The sequence below is a fragment of the Necator americanus genome, chromosome V (assembly GCF_031761385.1).
Source record: "Necator americanus strain Aroian chromosome V, whole genome shotgun sequence".
Taxonomy (NCBI): Eukaryota; Metazoa; Nematoda; class Chromadorea; order Rhabditida; family Ancylostomatidae; genus Necator; species Necator americanus.
Genome location: NC_087375.1, coordinates 30,767,557 through 30,784,430, shown reverse-complemented (window position 1 = coordinate 30,784,430; position 16,874 = coordinate 30,767,557). Strand labels below are relative to the sequence as shown.

Sequence of the window (16,874 nt, the reverse complement as noted above, 5' to 3'; positions counted from 1 at the left end):
AGCATGTGTGATAAGCATAGAATTTCAAATAGCATTGCGCCAAGTACAAACGGGGTTCTAGGGATTTGCTAGTCTATGAGCATAGCCGAGAATGCTAAGATGTTAAGATTTGCTCTCAAAAAATGAAGAAATGATGATGATGCGGTGAAAAAGAAACCACTGCTCTCGTACCAAAATTGCATTGAAATGAAAAGAAGTAGTGAACCTAATCCGAATAAACTTGGCAGACAAAGATTAGTTTTCAAAGGCAGGAATGAAAATGTGACGAATTGTTTGATAAGATGGGACGTTTCGACGATGAGGAAAATAACAACGTCTTACACCCGTTGCAAGAAACAATTCTTCGAACGATTGTGGGTGAAACGAATACAGTACATAGGCGTCTTTTCCGTAGACAACCGCAGCATTTAAGGTTCCTGCTCACTGGAGTTGTAGAAATCGAAAATAGGGTGAAATAGAAGCAATTGAGAATAAAAATATAAATAAAAAGTAAAAGATCTGTGTTGATTACCAGAACTATACAGATTTTTCATGCAGTGATCTAATTTTTAACACTGTAGCTGACCTCTAGTCAGAGTAGCTGCGTTTCTCATCAAAATTTATTATCCATTGTTATTCTCTCCTGGCCGAAAAATATGGATTCCTGAAAGATGCAGCGGAAAATGAAAAAGTCATGCAGATCATTTCTGACATTTCTAAGCAAAAACGTTATATGCTGCGATAGTGATCGCTCAACCAAAGCAAAACAGCTACGAGCATTGTTGCCTATGTATGATGATGAGTGCGTGGCATGCGGCTCTGTTTCCTCTGCAATTTTAAATCACGCCATGAAATATGACTAATGCAAGGATATGTGGAGTTCTGGAAGTTTTAATCGATTCCCAAGAAATGAAATGCAACGCAAGAAGGTAAGAAAGTGCTTCCTCTATGGTCGATTCGTTATTTGTAATTTTTTTTTAAAAACTGCAATTTGCAGCTTTACGCGTGGAAATGGGTGTTATGAACAAAATATTTCACTTCTTGTCGAAAAATCTTTGAGGAGAAACATCGAGAAACCAGGTGAAGCCAAATAGCTTTTGGAATTGTCATCTACAGAATAGGACAGCATGTGTAGCAGTTTGTGATAGTTGTGAAAAAAGAAATAGATGGAAAGCGCTGCCGATCAACAACGGTCAGAAGCGTGGAATTGTATGTTGTCAGCAAAATAATTCATTTCATGTGAAAAAATCTGTATGAAGAAACATTCAAAAACAGAAAACCGCTGCGACTTCCCAATTGGATATTGGAATTGTCTTCTACAAAACGGGGTAGTATATGTTGCAGTTGAGGAAGGTTAGGGAAAAGACAAATGGATGGTCAGCCTGAGATCACCACCTTATTTATACATTGTTAAAATGTTCGCTCTCCCATCTGTTAACCGAGCCAAATGCCTATGTAACACGTTTAGAGACAGAAGCATTAGCATTAGCATAGAAAGAACCAAGTTTCTATGCTAACGGAATAAAAACGTTGCATTAATAGAAACGGTGCGTGGTTTTATGACTTCCACATTGCTAACACGTTGTGAGCGTTCTTTTATCACTGTTGAAAATGCACATACAAATAAGAAGTGTTATCAAAACTTTATACTCTCTCTCCCTGCAAAAAAGTGAGACTGCGGCTTTTTTTGTTGATTTTTGCTTTCATTTATAAAAAAATACGTTGTCCAATGGAAGGAATGGAGGATTTTCAGCCGTCTTTCAGCGTTTAATCGAGGTGATAATCTACTAAACAGCAGCGGTTTCTAAGGTGCGCGTAGGGAGAGGGTCAAAAGAAACTTGAAGAATCGAAAAATGACTCCGGAAATACTTTACTTTATTTTTCTTTTATTAGTTCCCATTTTCGGTTGTCCTTGAATCTTGGCATGCTAAATACGCTGCCGATTGAATTGCTTTGGCTGTGCCCAGGATTACTGTTTATTTTTACTAACAGCTAAATTCTTGGCATCATCCCCTTTGTCAGTGCCCAAAAACTCTAAACCCATTGGAGATTTGACCTTCACCGTCATACTCCTACAGAAGTCATTGAGATGTTTTACCGGTAAATTAGCAGAGCACCTCTTTTCACAACTATTTTTTTACATTTTACATGGCAGAAATCCTGCTCCTGTATCTATCAGAACGTGGGTTCCGGAACTGCACCAATCGTTTTGCCTTGTCCTGGAGGGAATCAAGAATATACAAAGGGACACCTCAGAATATCCTCATAATGATTCTTCGCTCCGGTACTACATTTCAATGGATGATTTTATGCAATTTTGTTCTTCAAAGCACTGCTTTACAATCATGTTGTATAATAATAGGATTATTCTCTCATGTGTGTGTTTGTATGACTGTGTGTCCACGTTTGCCTCATCAGTTGGTCGCATCCTTCATTAAGAAATTTGAAACACGCATGCAAGCAGTTGCTCAAATAGTAGTTAACGGTTTACATGACCTGTGGTAGAAGATTCATCACTGCGACGATGAAATTCACGTCCCCCCTTAAGCTTAAGTCATCATTCTGTACTAACAGTTGAGGAGAAGGAGGGGCTCACATCTGGAATAACGTTGCCAAATTGTGGCGGTCATCTGAGATCTGAGTCTGAGTCCAAAAATCTAAGATGCTCTCTGACTTAGTTTCTGTGAACACAGTCATATGAAACGAGATTCAATGCCTCAGCGAAACTATGAAGATGTAGGGTAGAAATCTTCCAGAAAGCAGTTAATCTGTTGGATGATAAAGAACACCCGCTGTTTCCCTGCAATTTTACCGCAATATTTTTGTCATGATTTTGTTCATTTTTTGCTGGTTAGCAGAGACGATTTTCTCTTCAAGTGACCAGGAACTCCATATCATGCAAAGATCCAGCGGTAAATAAGGAGTGGTAGCCTGACGACATATATTGCTAAAATTTACGACTTTATTAGCTGGCTTGAAGAGCACTAGAGGTATTGGCGCCAGAATACTCGAAATAACTTTGCATTTGTGAAAAAATCGCAGAAACTACAACGTTTTGCTCTGTTTCACTAAGTGAAAATTGACCATTCCTTTTGCAATTAAATGACATGTTTAGTGCATTCTGATTCAATCTGATTTCAACGTAATCGGTCCCGAGCTGAAGAAATGGGCGACCTCAGTTTCATTTTCCGACTGATTGTCGAATTTCTTTTCGCGAACGTGATGCCTCTGGGGCAAAATGTGGTAGTTGGAGAGAGCCTTGTGGAGGATCCGAGTTCAGCAATCTTCTAGTCTGGCTGTATGAAGCAGCAGAAAATACAGAACGTCACCGTTGCGTAAAGATTAACACTGTTTCTATTTCATGGCGGAAATTAGAAAATTTGGACGCTTTTCACCATTAGTCACGAGGAACATCTCGAGCTGTGCAGCGTCATCGTCCACTGCGGATTCGACAGAACGAAATTTGAATATTCCATTTCCTTGACATCTCGCCAACAAGGCGGTTCGGTTTTGGTATAGGTGGCCCCTGGGGTCATTTGGTTTGGTTCGTCGCAATGTTCCACTAGCAGAGTTACGAATTTGCGGTGGAAAGTAATTAACAATAGTTTTCTGGTAGCGCTCATGTGTCGTAGACTATTCCAGTAGTGGTATTCGGCTCGTTTTCAACGCGCTTCCCTCTTCAAAGCGGTGATAAATACAGACCGAAGTTCTTTTATACGGTTTTTATTGACCACAAACAATTGTATCAACAAAGGAAGGCGTCCTCCTTTAATAGTGCCTTGTAAAAACCAGAAAAAGTAGATGATGGTTCTCAGACTTCTTTCGTTATTTGAAATTATACTTGCCTTAGATTAACTGAATTATGCGCGCTCGTATACTTCTCGAAGCTTTGAAAACTTTTCATCATATTCTAGTGAGGTATTGCTAAACAGAGCTCCTTAACAATGTTAAAAGTGAGGGAGTTTTTATCACGAGCTTTTCCCCAACCCATACTAAATCTTCGAAGAAACTCCCTTTGACACTGTAGTTAGCCACGGTGGGATTTCTTATCCAAATACTGTTTTCTATATCTGAATACCGTATTAGAGTTTGTCTCTAATATCTTTTATTAAGTATTTTATTGTTATTAATTACGCTACGTCAGTGTTAACCCGAAACGAACAGGCTCAAATTGACTCAGAAGAAATCTTTTGCTCTAGAACCTTCATTGGGTGATCGAAAAATACAGGTATTAAATAATGCGTAATAGGTAAGCCAGCCCTTCTCAAACAAACTGTCCGATGAATAGAGGATTATGATTTTTAGTTAACATGAAAATGAAAGGGTGATCTGCTTTGAATTTTTTCCGAAATATTCTTTGGCGCTTTCGGACGAATCTGACGAATGTGCTTGCAGCTGCTGTAGTTCCTTTCTCGTCAACCTGTAATAATTTGTTCCCTCATGGCAAAACAGTTTAGCGACAAAGTGACAACAAATAATTTTTGATTTTCGCAACATTGTTGAGTCACTATTACATAACAGATTGTGTACCTTGAGGTGGTTCCTTTGTCTAACATTATTTCCTAAACCCTTTCGTTCTTGTTCTTTTCTTACTCTTTACTTTTCACAATTTCGTTCGTTTGTGCTTGACTGAAAAAAATTACTTGTGTAAGGCAAACCTCAATTAGAGCTTTGTGTGCAGCACTAGAAACCTTCAATGGAGGTGACCTTGTGATTCCTGTCAAATCAGCACCGTTAGAAAACATTTCGGTAACCCCTATCGCCATCAGCGCTTCTTTTAGTTTGTAATCGGTCTCAATCTTCATTTTTGGGATAGAGATCTAAAAATGAATAACGGTTCAAAAAGGTAACAATGGAAAATACTAGAACACACAAATTTCACCTGCAGTAAATTCGTCGACTTAAGCTGTGAGAACGCCTTTTTTACGGTATTGCCGTCCAGTTTCTTTCTGAGCTCCTCAAGGCCAAATCTGAAGGATGAAAAATAACTCGAAGCGTCTCTTTCTTTCAGTTATTATTCACCTTTTCTTGGGAAGAAGAATATTGAAAGCATAGGATGTGTCGAAATAAGGTAATGACAAGACTTGCATATCTTCATCCTCTGCGTAGTACTGAACCACTCTGTTACCATTCATATATTCTATCTGAATTCATAGTGTTTTGGGAGTAACAATAAAGAGCCCAAAGAAAAGTATACTCACTTCCTTCTGCTTGACTGTGGAGCTGTGAAAAGTGTCATTTCTGGAATAGCGCTTGTCGAACGCGTGCTGCCATTTTCCGTGAAAATAAATGGCGTTAATTATGAGAGAGTCGGCGCCTTAAAATTTCAATTGTGCTGCTGAATAATGGTAGCCGAGTTAGGTGAAGGTTGGAGATCACCTTCTACGGTACTCTCCGTGACAATATCTTTTATTCTGTCCATCGTCGCGTCGCTCACAAATTTGTCAATTTTCTGTTAATAATAGTGTTATATGCAATTTCGTTAGGCCAACACCTTCACCTGGGCCGTTTGTTTTGCGTTCCGAAAGTCTAGGGCTTCTACTTTTGCTGAGTAATTTCCACTGATGGCATCAGCGTACTGCTTCTCGATAGAGAACTCCTTGCTGAAAAGAAAGCGGTCAAAACAAGTCTAAACCCGCAGCGTATCAATCCGTTTGGGATGCACAAAGGCGCTTGACTGCAATTAGGAATCTTTGATGTTTATTGAACGCATGTTAGCCTATTAAATGACTTGCGGAGCTGTTCTTGAGCGTGTCAGGTTAGTGTTTTTATCCTTCCAGACGTATATGGTGCCAAGGAGGTAAGAAATTCTAAGTTGACACAAAGGCGGTTTCGAACCATCGATTGATCGTGGAGTTGCAGTTGGGGATATTACCAACTGCGCCGCACCCGCTTATCAAATCATTAAAATAAGTTGGAGGAATAAAATATTGCGAACTTGGATGTGTGGGATAGATGAGATTGTATAAGGACTCTGGGCATAAGGATGCTGGAATGACTTACTTGAGAAAAAGCGCGTTCGCCATCCTTGTCTCCACTTCTTCGTTGGAAATGGGAATGTCTTTAGAAAGGCTAGAGTAGTAGTTGATGATCTCTTCATCCGTTGCACCTTAATTGGGTGTACATCTATATCTTCCTAATTCATATTATTTATTTACTTATCGATTATTCATTTTCATATTTTCTGATGCACACGACCACGAACATTGGTACGCAAAGTTTTCGGTGAGAAGCAAGCTATTGGATACCGTCACCAACAGTGGAAGACAGTTGTTATCACCTTCTAGCCGAAGCTGTACTTGAGCGGACCGACGAGTCCGCTATATTTGACGAGAATAAGCGAATACCACTTCGCTGAACGAGATTAACATATTTAAAACATTTTCAATATAGTTTCATATCTGCTCATGTCGCTTTTTTCTGGAAGCAGAAGTCTGACATGTATCACCACAATGTTTCAGAATAGAAAAGAAAATCATTCCATGAAACAAAGATCCCAAAAGCAAGTTAGTGTGGGACCGAGCACCAGCGGGTCGTAACAGTTTTATGGGAGAAGTAAATTATTCGTTTGATTTACCAATTTGCTGTAGGTGCGCTCGATATTTCTTAGAGATCACATTTGTTCATTTTTTTGTTTTTAGGTGCAAACTTTGGAAGAAATGAAAAATAACGATGGATTCATGGCCGCGCACCATTTGAAATAACTTGGTTGATTTGCGTCTTCGTCTTCCCTCTTGCACCAGCCTGTACCATAGCGAGAGCGAATATGATAGAAATCGGTGAGACGACCAGTTGCTCAGTTGTAGGCGATTGTCGGAGCATATTCAAACCAAAATCCATTTCCGCATTTAGAAATGCGCTGAATAATCGCGTTAAGAGCTAAGAGTAACTCAAAATTCCGAAAAAAAATAACTCAAAATTTCTCCTAAAACAAACATCTTTGTTCTCAACTCGTAATGTTTGTTACGTAAAGGAAGGTAAGACATACGCGATTGTGAAAATGTCCAAACATAAAATCCTTACTCGTTAGTGCTTATAGGAGCAACCATCCTGACTGCTCTGCTACACGATATCTGCTAGATGACTGTGGAATATCCTTAAAACTGGTCTGTAATTTCAAACAGCACAGTTCCTAAAACAAACAGCGGAATTGGTGCGAAGCCAGTAGATGACTTAGAGCGTATAAGATGTTAAAATTTCCTTCCATAGAGTTTCTATACCAACCAGCATTTGTATGAGTGAATTATTACCACAATTATGTGGTTGATTGCTTAAGTATTAATTGTTAGTTATATCAACAGATTCCACGGATCTCCCTTACTAGAGGGATCACAGCCGGTTAGTCGCGAGGCTACGTGGCGCGTCCCCGGGTGGCGGATAGAGGACTAATCGCGGATCAAAAGCGACCTTGTGCCTGTCCAGAGACGCAGGTGGATTCAGGGGATGGACTCCCTGTTTCTGCTGAGCCAGGACTGACTCATGACGTCCTTGCATACCGCACGTCGGTCCGGCCAAAAGCCTGCAATCAAGCGACTGGGAGGTGCAAGGGAGGCGGTTTGGGGTCGCCTCCAACAAATAAGCTCCACATGTCCACTCCGGGAGAACGGAAGTTCTCCCAAAAACTCATGAGACTAGAGGCCTGCAACCTGCCCATGGGTTTCAAAATTTTAAGCAAAACAGAGTAATAGAAAAGAGTCTCCTGATTCCGGAGGAAAGCCTGGTACAGTAGCGCCAGGTAGGACGGGGTTGCAGGAGTCATTGTAGCTACCGAAATGGAAAAGGACTAGGATGGCGATCTTTACTTATAACATACGTACGCTTGCATCGGAAGCGGCCATCGAAGATCTGATGATGCAAGCTAAGAAGATCAAGTACGACGTCATTGGACTGACCGAGACGAGACGACGTCACCCTCTCAACGCCGCATATGAAACTGGAGAAGAACTGTTCTTAGGAGCATGCGACAATAGAGGTGTTGGTGGAGTTGGCGTCCTCGTCAACGCGAGTATGGCAAAGAACATCGACTCTTTCGAACAACTTACGACCCGAATCGGACGTCTGCGGATGAGAAAATGTGGTCCAGCGCCAGCTTTGACTATCTTTGTCGCTTACGCTCCAACATCAAACTACGATGAAGAAGAAGTCGAAGCTTTCTATATGAACCTGGAGAAGTTCTATAGAGAAGATCATGCCTTCTACAAGGTCATAATTGGCGATTTCAACGCTAAAGTTGGCCCAAGAAGAATGCTGGAGGAACTTTACATCGGGACCCACGACCTACAATAGAACGACCAGGGGAGAAGCTCTCCGAGTTTATCATGACGACTAAGACCATCCATGGGAACTCGCAATTCCAGAAGCCCTCCTCTCTACGCTGGACGTGTGAATCACCCGGTGGAGGGTACCGTAATGAAATAGACCACATCATCGTCAATAAAAGGTTCTGCCTGACGGACGTCGCTGTTGTACCAAAGTTCTATACGGGATCGGACCATCGCCTCCTCCGAGGAAGATTTTCCTTCAAAAGGAGAGCCGAGAAAGACGCCAAGTTCAGAGGGAGAAATCCCAGGACTATCATTAACTGGGATCTCTTCGCTAGTTAGCCAGCTTTTGGGAAGATTCCGCAATGGACAACATCGACGAGGAATATGACCGGACCGAACACCTTCACGACTGCGCGACGAAGGCTGAGAGTTCTAAAACCACCAAGAGACGCCTGTCTCTTGAAACTCTTGAGCTGATACGCCAGCGTGGAGCAGCACGAGCCGCAGGGAACCAAGAACTCACGTCCGTGCTCGCAAGACTTTGCAGAGAGGCGATAAAGGAAGACCTTAAAGAGAGAAGAGGCGGAGAAAAGTATCCGCTATGCCCGTAGAGACTTCGCCAGTAGCAAGACGAGGATGACTGCTCTCTGGAGCCCGAAGGGCACAACCATTGCATCGAGAAGAGGGATGGAGAAAATCATCTACGACTTCTACTCTGATCTCTTCGGCAACCATGTCCACTTGCCCATCTGAGGGAAGACGGACAAGTCATTCCAGAGGTTCTCCCGTCCGAAATACGACATGCTATCATGTCGGTAAGAAATCGTACGGCACCCGGTCCCGACAGAATAAGACCAGAACACCTGAAGAGCCTTTCGCCAGTACTCATCAACACCCTGGCGAGGCTCTTTACACGTTATCTGTCGGAATGCAAGGTTCCTAAACAGTGGAAGACCAGCAAGACCGTGTTGTTGTATAAAAAGGGAGATCCACATGACATCGACAACTATCGCCCAATCTATATATCCTTACTGTCAGTCATGTACAAGCTCTTTACAAGAGTGATCCTTAATAGGATTGAAAAAGTCCTGGATGAAGAACAGCCGTGCGAGCAAGCAGGGTTTCGTAAAGGATTCAGTACGATTGACCACATTCACACTGTTTCGAAACTCATCGAGGTATCACGAGAGTACAAGATGCCGCTCTGTCTTACCTTCATCGACTTAAAGAAGGCCTTCGACTCAGTTGAGACGGAAGCGGTCGTGGAAGCCTTGGACAACCAAGGCGTCCCTACTCAGTACATAAGAGTACTTCGAGGGTTGTGCAGTAACTTCACGACCGGAATTTCGCCATTCTACAAGAACATCATCATTGACGTGAAGAGCGGGGTTCGACAGGGTGACACAATCTCACCCAAAATATTCACAGCCACCCTCGAGAACGCAATGCGAAAGTTGGAATGGGACGACATGGGAGTGAAAGGCGACGGTCGGCAGCTACACCATTTGCGCTTTGCTGATAACATCGTACTGATAACACCTAGCATCAGCCAAGCGGAACGAATGCTGACCGAATTCGACGAAACATGTGGATACATCGGTCTTCAGCTGAATCTACAAAAGACGATGTTCATGCGGAACGGATGGGTCTCGGATGCCCCATTCACGCTCAACGGAACGAACATATCCGAATGCACCAGCTACGTTTATCTGGGTCGGGAACTGAACATGATGAACGACCTGACCCCGAGCTGGGCAGGAGGAGACGAGCGGCTTGGGGAGCGTACAAGAGCATCGAGGATGTAGTGAAGAAGACCAGGAACACCCGGCTCCGTGCTCACCTCTTCAACACCATCGTACTTCCTGCTTTGACCTATGCTTCGGAAACCTGGGCATTTTGCAAGCAGGAAGAAAACGCGGTGAGCGTCATTGAACGCGCAATTGAGAGAGTGATGCTAGGAGTATCCCGTTTCACGAAAGTGAGGGACGGGATTCGAAGTTCTCTCCTACGTCAGCGATCGAAGATTAGAGACGCCGCCGCGTTTGCCAAGGGAAGGAAAATAAGGTGGGCTGGACACGTGATGCGCTTTAACGAAAACCGTTGGACCAGAGCCGTGAGCGACTGGGTTCCCCGCGATATTAAGCGCACTACAGGAAGACCGCCGACCCGATGGTCAGATTTCTTCACTAAGTCCTTTAAAGAAAAGTATGATGCTCTTCTGTCCCACGCGAAAGGAGGAACCGCTGGGCTACTCTGGCACGCGACCGGGACAAATGGAAGAATTACTGGCGCCCGCTCGACCAGTTCGAAGATCAACGGGAGTCAAGGTGATCAAGGTGATCAACAGATTATATGAACAGGTATATCACAGAAGAAAGGTCCAGTTAAAGGGACAAAGGATAAAGCTTCTAGCATATCAGTCCATGTGGGATGTGCCTATAAAATGACTTGAAGGGCCCAGCCAATGACCAAGTCCGCTTTTTTACCCTCCCAGACAATTTTGGCGTCAATGTGGTCGACCCGGGGAAGAATGAAAGGCTTGGTGGACGCCACGGCGCTTTCGAACCATCAACCGTGCTGCCACAGCAGACCTCTTACCCTCTTTGCTAACCCACCATGAGGGTTCCAATTGTTATAAATAAAATGGTCAAACGCATACCGCGAAAGAATATTAATCAACGTTTCCAAAATGTTCCAAACTGATAGCAAAAAAAAACTCTAATTTGGAAATGTGAATATATGAAGGTTGTGGGACGTCATACCGAAAAAAACTGTGTAATAGGCTCATGGAAATCCATAGGAGATTATAGTTCTCAGAAAACTACTTCTCTCTGTTAATGTTGGCATTATTTTTGTGATCTCTTCACATAAAAGGAGCGTGATAGCATGTGTGATAAGCATAGAATTTCAAATAGCATTACGCCATGTACAAACGGGGTTCTAGGGATTTGCTAGTCTAAGAGCATAGCCGAGAATGCTAAGATGTTAAGATTTGCTCTCAAAAAATGAAGAAATGATGATGATGCGGTGAAAAAGAAACCACTGCTCTCGTACCAAAATTGCATTGAAATGAAAAGAAGTAGTGAACCTAATCCGAATAAACTTGGCAGACAAAGATTAGTTTTCAAAGGCAGGAATGAAAATGTGACGAATTGTTTGATAAGATGGGACGTTTCGACGATGAGGAAAATAACAACGTCTTACACCCGTTGCAAGAAACAATTCTTCGAACGATTGTGGGTGAAACGAATACAGTACATAGGCGCCTTTTCCATAGACAACCGCAGCATTTAAGGTTCCTGCTCACTGGAGTTGTAGAAATCGAAAATAGGATGAAATAGAAGCAACTGAGAATAAAAATATAAATAAAAACTAAAAGATCTGTGTTGATTACCAGAACTATACAGATTTTTCATGCAGTGGTCTCATTTTTAACCCTGTAGCTGACCTCCAGTCAGAGTAGCTGCGTTTCTCATCAAAATTTATTATCCTTTGTTATTCTCTCCTGGCCGAAAAATATGGCTAAGTTCCTGAAAGGTGCAGCGGAATGTCCTGAGATGTGGAGCTGAAAGGTGCAGCCAAGAAGATAATTTCTGAGATTTCTAAGCAAAAGCGTCGTATGCTGCGATAGTGATCCCTCAACAAAAACAAAACAGCTACGAGCATTGTTGCCTATGTATGATGATGAAGGCGTGGCGTGCGGCTCTGTTTCCTCTGCAATTTTAAATCACGCTATGAATTATGACTAATGTAAGGATATGTGGAGTTCTGGAAGTTTTAATTGATTCCCTAGAATTGCTGGCAACAGAAGCAGGTAAGAAAGAACATCTTGTATCTCTGGTAGATTCGTTAATTTTGTAATTTTTTTAAAAACTTTTCTTTGAGGCTTTACGCGTGGAAATGTGTGTTATGAACAAAATAATACACTTCTAGTCGAAACATCTTTGAGAAGAAAGATCGAAAAACCAAATGAAGGCCGATAGCTTTTGGATTTGCCATCTGCAGAATAGACCAGTTTGTGTAGCAGTTTGAGATAGTTGGGAAAAAGGAAGTAGATGAAAAGCGCTGCCGATCAATAACGGTCAAGAGTGTGGAATTGTGTGTTGTCAGCAAAATAATTCATTTCTTGTGAAAAAAATCTGTATGAAGAAACATTCAAAAACTGAAAACCGCTGCTACTTCCCCATTGGCTATTGGAATTGTCTTCTACAAAATGGGGTAGTATATGTTGCAGTTGAGGAAGGTTAGGAAAAAGACAAATGGATGGTCAGCCTGAGATCACCACCTTACTTATACATTGTTAAAATGTTCGCTCTCCCATCTATTAACCGAGCCAAATGCCTATGTAATACGTTTAGAGACAGAAGCATTAGCATTAGCATAGAAAGAACCAAGTTTCCATGCTAACGGAATAAAAACGTTGCATTAATAGAAACGGTGCGTGGTTTTATGACTTCCACATTGCTAACACGTTGTGAGCGTTCTTTTATCAATGTTGAAAATGCACATACAAATAAGAAGTGTTTTCAAAACCTTATACTTTCTCTCTCTGCAAAAAAGTGGACTGCGTCTTTTTTGCTGATTTTGCTTTTATTTATAACAAAATGCGTTGTCCAATGGAAGGAATGAAGGATTTTCAGCCGTCTTTCAGCGTTTAATCGAGGTGATAATCTACTAAACAGCAGCGGTTTCCGAGGTGCACGTAGGGGAAGGATCAAAAGGAACCTGAAGAACTGAAAAATGATTCCAGAAATAATTTACTTTACTTTGCTTTTATTAGTTCCCATTTTCGGTTGTCGTTGAATCTTGGCGTGCTAAATAAGCTACAGCCGATTGAATTGCTTCGGCTGTGCCCAGGAGTACTGCTGATTTTCACTAACAGCTAAAATTTTGGCATTGTCCCCTTCGTCAGTACCCGAAAATTCTAAACCCATTGGAGATTTGACCTTCACCGTCATACTCCTACAGAAGTCATTGAGATGGTTTACGGTAAATTAGCAGAGCATCTCCTTTCACAACTATTGATTACAAAGAATTATAAGCGACTCTACCGGGCCGCTGTGCTCATGTTTGAGAACTGCTCTAAACACAACCACTCGCGTCACCCAAATCGTCCTGTGCGATGACAGCCAATGTTAAGGGTGTGGGTAGCCTGGAAAATTCATGGCAGAAATCCTGCTCCTGTATCTATCACAACTTGGGTTCCGGAACTGCACCAATCGTTTTGCCATCGTCCTGGAAGGAATCTACTATATATATATATATAGGGTCACCTCAGGATGTGTTCATAATGATTCTTCGCTCCGGTACTACATTTCAATGGATGATTATATGCAATTTCGTGGTTCAACCATGCCACAAAGGTGTCCGGCTAGTAGCCCGGTCCTTGGGCCAAGGCTACAGGCTAGCTAAGTGAGGAGGTAGTACGACGATTCCGGTGCCAGGCTGCTAGCTTGCTAGTGCGACAAGCCGACCGAAGACAACACCCCCGTCGCGTCATACTGCTAATGTCTACTATGTGTTCTTCAGAAGCTAGGGCGTACCCCAGAAGCGACGCGCATCGCCCTCGCCCGGGCAATGTGGCAAATATGCGAGGGCTACCGGCTAGAGGACGAAGCCGGCCAAAGAAGTTAGTCCGCCATCGCCAGCAACATCCAGTGCGCTTGGCAACACTTAACGTTGGGACGCTTACTGGAAGAAGTCGTGAACTGGCAGACAGTCTCAGAAAACGCCGTATTGACATATGTTGTGTACAGGAGACTCGCTGGAAAGGCTCCAAGGCAAGGGAATTAGGCGATGGCTACAAGCTGATCTACCACGGCACATCAAATCGCAACGGCGTTGGTATCATATTGAACGAGTCGTTTAGAAATAGCGTCACAGCGGTGGATCGACTATCGGACCGCTTGATGGCTGTAAAAGTAGATACAGGAGAAGTGGAATTGCGAGTCGTCTCTGCTTATGCGCCACAGATGGGCTGTAGTGAAGAAGAGAAGGCGTGCTTTTGGGAAGATCTGGAGCAGTACGTCCAATCCCTGGAAAGCGAAGAAGTACTATTAATCGGAGGAGACTTCAACGGACATGTCGGTTCCCGGAAAGACGGATTCGAGAGTTGTCATGGTGGATACGGCTATGGAGCTCGTAACGACGACGGGTTGCGAATCCTGGAGTATGCTGTTGCAAGTGACTTGATCGTTGCTAACACGCAGTATCGGAAAAAAAAATCGCATTTGATCACGTACACCAGCGGCGGTCGTGAAACACAAATAGATTTCTGGATGTTACGCCGACTTCTGCAGGATTCAAAAGTCATCCCTACAGATCATGTCGCTGCCCAACACCATCTGCTCGTTATGGACTTGAAAATCTCCCGTCCAAGGAAGAGACATCCAAGGACTGAAACACAGCGCATCAAATGGTGGAATCTGAAGGATCGAAAGGAGGTAGTTTTCGCGTCCGTGGCTCCATCTACACTTCCCCACCCTACTCGTAGTGTGGAGGAAATGTGGTTGTCTACTTCCAGCGTTATACGCTTGACCGCGGAAAACACTCTGGGAAAGACGACTCTAGGTAAGCCAAAGGTACAAAAGGCTACGTGGTTTTGGAACGAGGAAGTTCAGGCGGCAATTCGTGAGAAGAAGTCCAAGTATAAGCTCTGGTGGAGGACGCGTCAGCCTGAAGATCGGGGTGCTTACCTAGCGGCGAAGAGGAGGCTAAGAAGGCAGTCTCCAAGGCGAAGTCGGACCGCTACAAGGCTGTGTACGACATGCTTGATACCAGAGAAGGCGAGCGGGCAGTGTATCGTCTAGTCAGAGCACGTCATCGCTCAACGTTGGATATGGAGCACACCAAGATCGTTAAGGGAGCTGATGGAGCCGTTCTGCGCCGCTCTGGTCAGATCCTGGAGAGGTGGCGAGAGTACTACAATCACTTGTGTAACGAAGAGTTCTGTCATCCTCCCATCCCAACCGTTCCCAGCGTCGAGGGTCCTGTTCTACCAATTACTGCCGTCGAAGTCAGTGCTGCCCTCGCAAAAATGAAGTCGAACAAGGCAACCGGTCCTGATGACATACCTGTTGATATCTGGAAGCTGCTAGGAGATCGAGGGTCCATGTGGCTCGCAATTCTATTTAACAAGATCGTTGCAGAAGGACGGACTCCAGAAGTTTGGCAAACTTCCGTGACCGTGCCTGTCTGGAAAGGGAAAGGAGACATTGCTGACTGCACCTCGTACAGGCCTATACGACTGCTCTGCCATACGATGAAGATTTTTGAGCGTGTCCTGGAAGCTCGTCTGAGGAAAATTGTTAGCGTTTCACTCAACCAGTGCGGTTTTGTGAAGGACTGCAGCACTATAGGTGCTATCCATGCTGTCCGAATCCTCCTGGAGAAACATCGAGAGAAGAACCGCAGTGTGCATCTTGCTTTTCTCGATCTCGAGAAAGCTTTCGACCGTGTCCCACATGAGCTGTTATGGATGTCCATGAGGTCGCATAGAGTACCAGAAGAATATGTGAGGTGGACGAAGCTGCTTTATGCGAAGCCTACCAGCGTTGTACGATGTGCTGTTAGAACAAGCAGGCCATTCCCTGTACGAGTAGGGGTTCATCAGGGTTCATCCCTCTCACCTCTGCTGTTCATACTGTGCATGGACACGATAACGAAGGAAATCCAGAAGCAGCATCCGTGGACTCTACTCTTTGCCGACGATGTCATGCTCGCGTCGGAGTCTCGAGATGATCTTCAGAAACAAGTGCAGTCTTGGAAGGATCAGCAATATGGATTGCGCCTCAACACATCAAAAACTGAGTACATGGAGTGCGGACCAAGGATAGAGGATGGTTCAATTCGTGTTGATGGCACCGAATTAAACAAGGTGAACTGCTTCAAGTACCTTGGATCCAAAGTGACTTCCACAGGCGACATTGATCAAGAAGGTCGAGCACGTGTTAATGCTGCATGGATGAAATGGAAAATGGCAACAGGGGTACTGTGCGAGAAGAAAGTCCCTGTTCGACTGAAGTCGAAGATCTACAGGACGGTTGTGCGTCCTGTTGCCCTTTACGGATGCGAGTGCTGGCCGACAACGAAAGCCTTGGAAAGAGTGCTGCACGCTATGGAGATGCGGATGTTGAGGTGGACGATAGGTGTGACGCTAAAAGAGAAAGTATCCAGCGACACTGTGCGCTCCATCTTCGGTGTCGTCCCGATAACTGAGAAGATGAAGGAGGCGCGACTGAGATGGTTTGGTCACGTATTGCGGCGGGAGGAAGATTCTGTTGCCAAAACCGCTCTGAAGCTCGACGTTTCAGGAGTGAGGCCGCGCGGGAGGCCAAAGATTCGCTGGTTAGACCGTGTGAAGCTGGATATGATAGATGCACGTTTGTGTACGGCTGATGCAATGGATAGAACCATATGGAAGACAAGAAGCAGAAAAGCGGACCCTGCAACAACGCGGGACAAACGCTAGGAAGAAGAAGAAGAAGAAGAAGAAGATTATATGCAATTTCGTACTTCAAAGCACTGCTTTACAACCATGCTGTATAATAATAGGGTTATTCTCTCATGTCTGTGTTTGTATAAGTGTGCGTAGAACCAAATCCCAGAATGCAGTGAGACGGATCCAATAGA

The 16,874-nt window shown here is 43.8% G+C and overlaps 7 protein-coding genes across 8 annotated transcripts; 6 read left to right on the top strand and 1 right to left on the bottom strand.

The window, feature by feature from the left end:
* Positions 1-4,243: 4,243 nt before the first annotated feature.
* Positions 4,244-7,028, bottom strand: RB195_015716 (uncharacterized protein; the record flags this gene model as incomplete). Its single annotated transcript, XM_064206560.1, has 10 exons — positions 4,244-4,399; positions 4,638-4,799; positions 4,862-4,949; positions 5,002-5,123; positions 5,181-5,296; positions 5,359-5,431; positions 5,480-5,582; positions 5,983-6,088; positions 6,672-6,838; positions 7,003-7,028. 10 exons carry the CDS (start codon positions 7,026-7,028, stop codon positions 4,244-4,246), a joined length of 1,119 nt encoding a protein of 372 aa, XP_064062441.1.
* Positions 7,029-7,767: 739 nt separating this feature from the next.
* On the top strand, positions 7,768-8,265 carry RB195_015715 (uncharacterized protein; the record flags this gene model as incomplete). The annotated part of the gene is made up of 1 exon (XM_064206559.1): positions 7,768-8,265. One exon carries the CDS (start codon positions 7,768-7,770, stop codon positions 8,263-8,265), a length of 498 nt encoding a protein of 165 aa, XP_064062440.1.
* Positions 8,266-8,605: 340 nt separating this feature from the next.
* Positions 8,606-8,854, top strand: RB195_015714 (uncharacterized protein; the record flags this gene model as incomplete). Its single annotated transcript, XM_064206558.1, has 1 exon — positions 8,606-8,854. The coding sequence occupies one exon, from the start codon at positions 8,606-8,608 to the stop codon at positions 8,852-8,854; it is 249 nt and encodes an 82-aa protein (XP_064062439.1).
* Positions 8,855-9,052: 198 nt separating this feature from the next.
* RB195_015713 (uncharacterized protein) lies at positions 9,053-10,048 on the top strand (the record flags this gene model as incomplete). The annotated part of the gene is made up of 1 exon (XM_064206557.1): positions 9,053-10,048. One exon carries the CDS (start codon positions 9,053-9,055, stop codon positions 10,046-10,048), a length of 996 nt encoding a protein of 331 aa, XP_064062438.1.
* Positions 10,049-10,194: 146 nt separating this feature from the next.
* RB195_015712 (uncharacterized protein) lies at positions 10,195-10,599 on the top strand (the record flags this gene model as incomplete). Its single annotated transcript, XM_064206556.1, has 1 exon — positions 10,195-10,599. One exon carries the CDS (start codon positions 10,195-10,197, stop codon positions 10,597-10,599), a length of 405 nt encoding a protein of 134 aa, XP_064062437.1.
* A 3,160-nt stretch (positions 10,600-13,759) lies between these two features.
* Positions 13,760-16,713, top strand: RB195_015711 (uncharacterized protein; the record flags this gene model as incomplete). Of its 2 annotated transcripts, XM_064206555.1 has the most annotated exons (2): positions 13,832-14,889; positions 14,943-16,713. In XM_064206555.1, 2 exons carry the CDS (start codon positions 13,832-13,834, stop codon positions 16,711-16,713), a joined length of 2,829 nt encoding a protein of 942 aa, XP_064062434.1. The 2 variants fall into 2 exon arrangements, with proteins under 2 accessions (XP_064062436.1, XP_064062434.1); XM_064206554.1 differs by having other exon boundaries at positions 13,760-15,052.
* On the top strand, positions 15,082-16,713 carry RB195_015710 (uncharacterized protein; the record flags this gene model as incomplete). Its single annotated transcript, XM_064206553.1, has 1 exon — positions 15,082-16,713. The coding sequence occupies one exon, from the start codon at positions 15,082-15,084 to the stop codon at positions 16,711-16,713; it is 1,632 nt and encodes a 543-aa protein (XP_064062435.1).
* Positions 16,714-16,874: the final 161 nt, after the last annotated feature.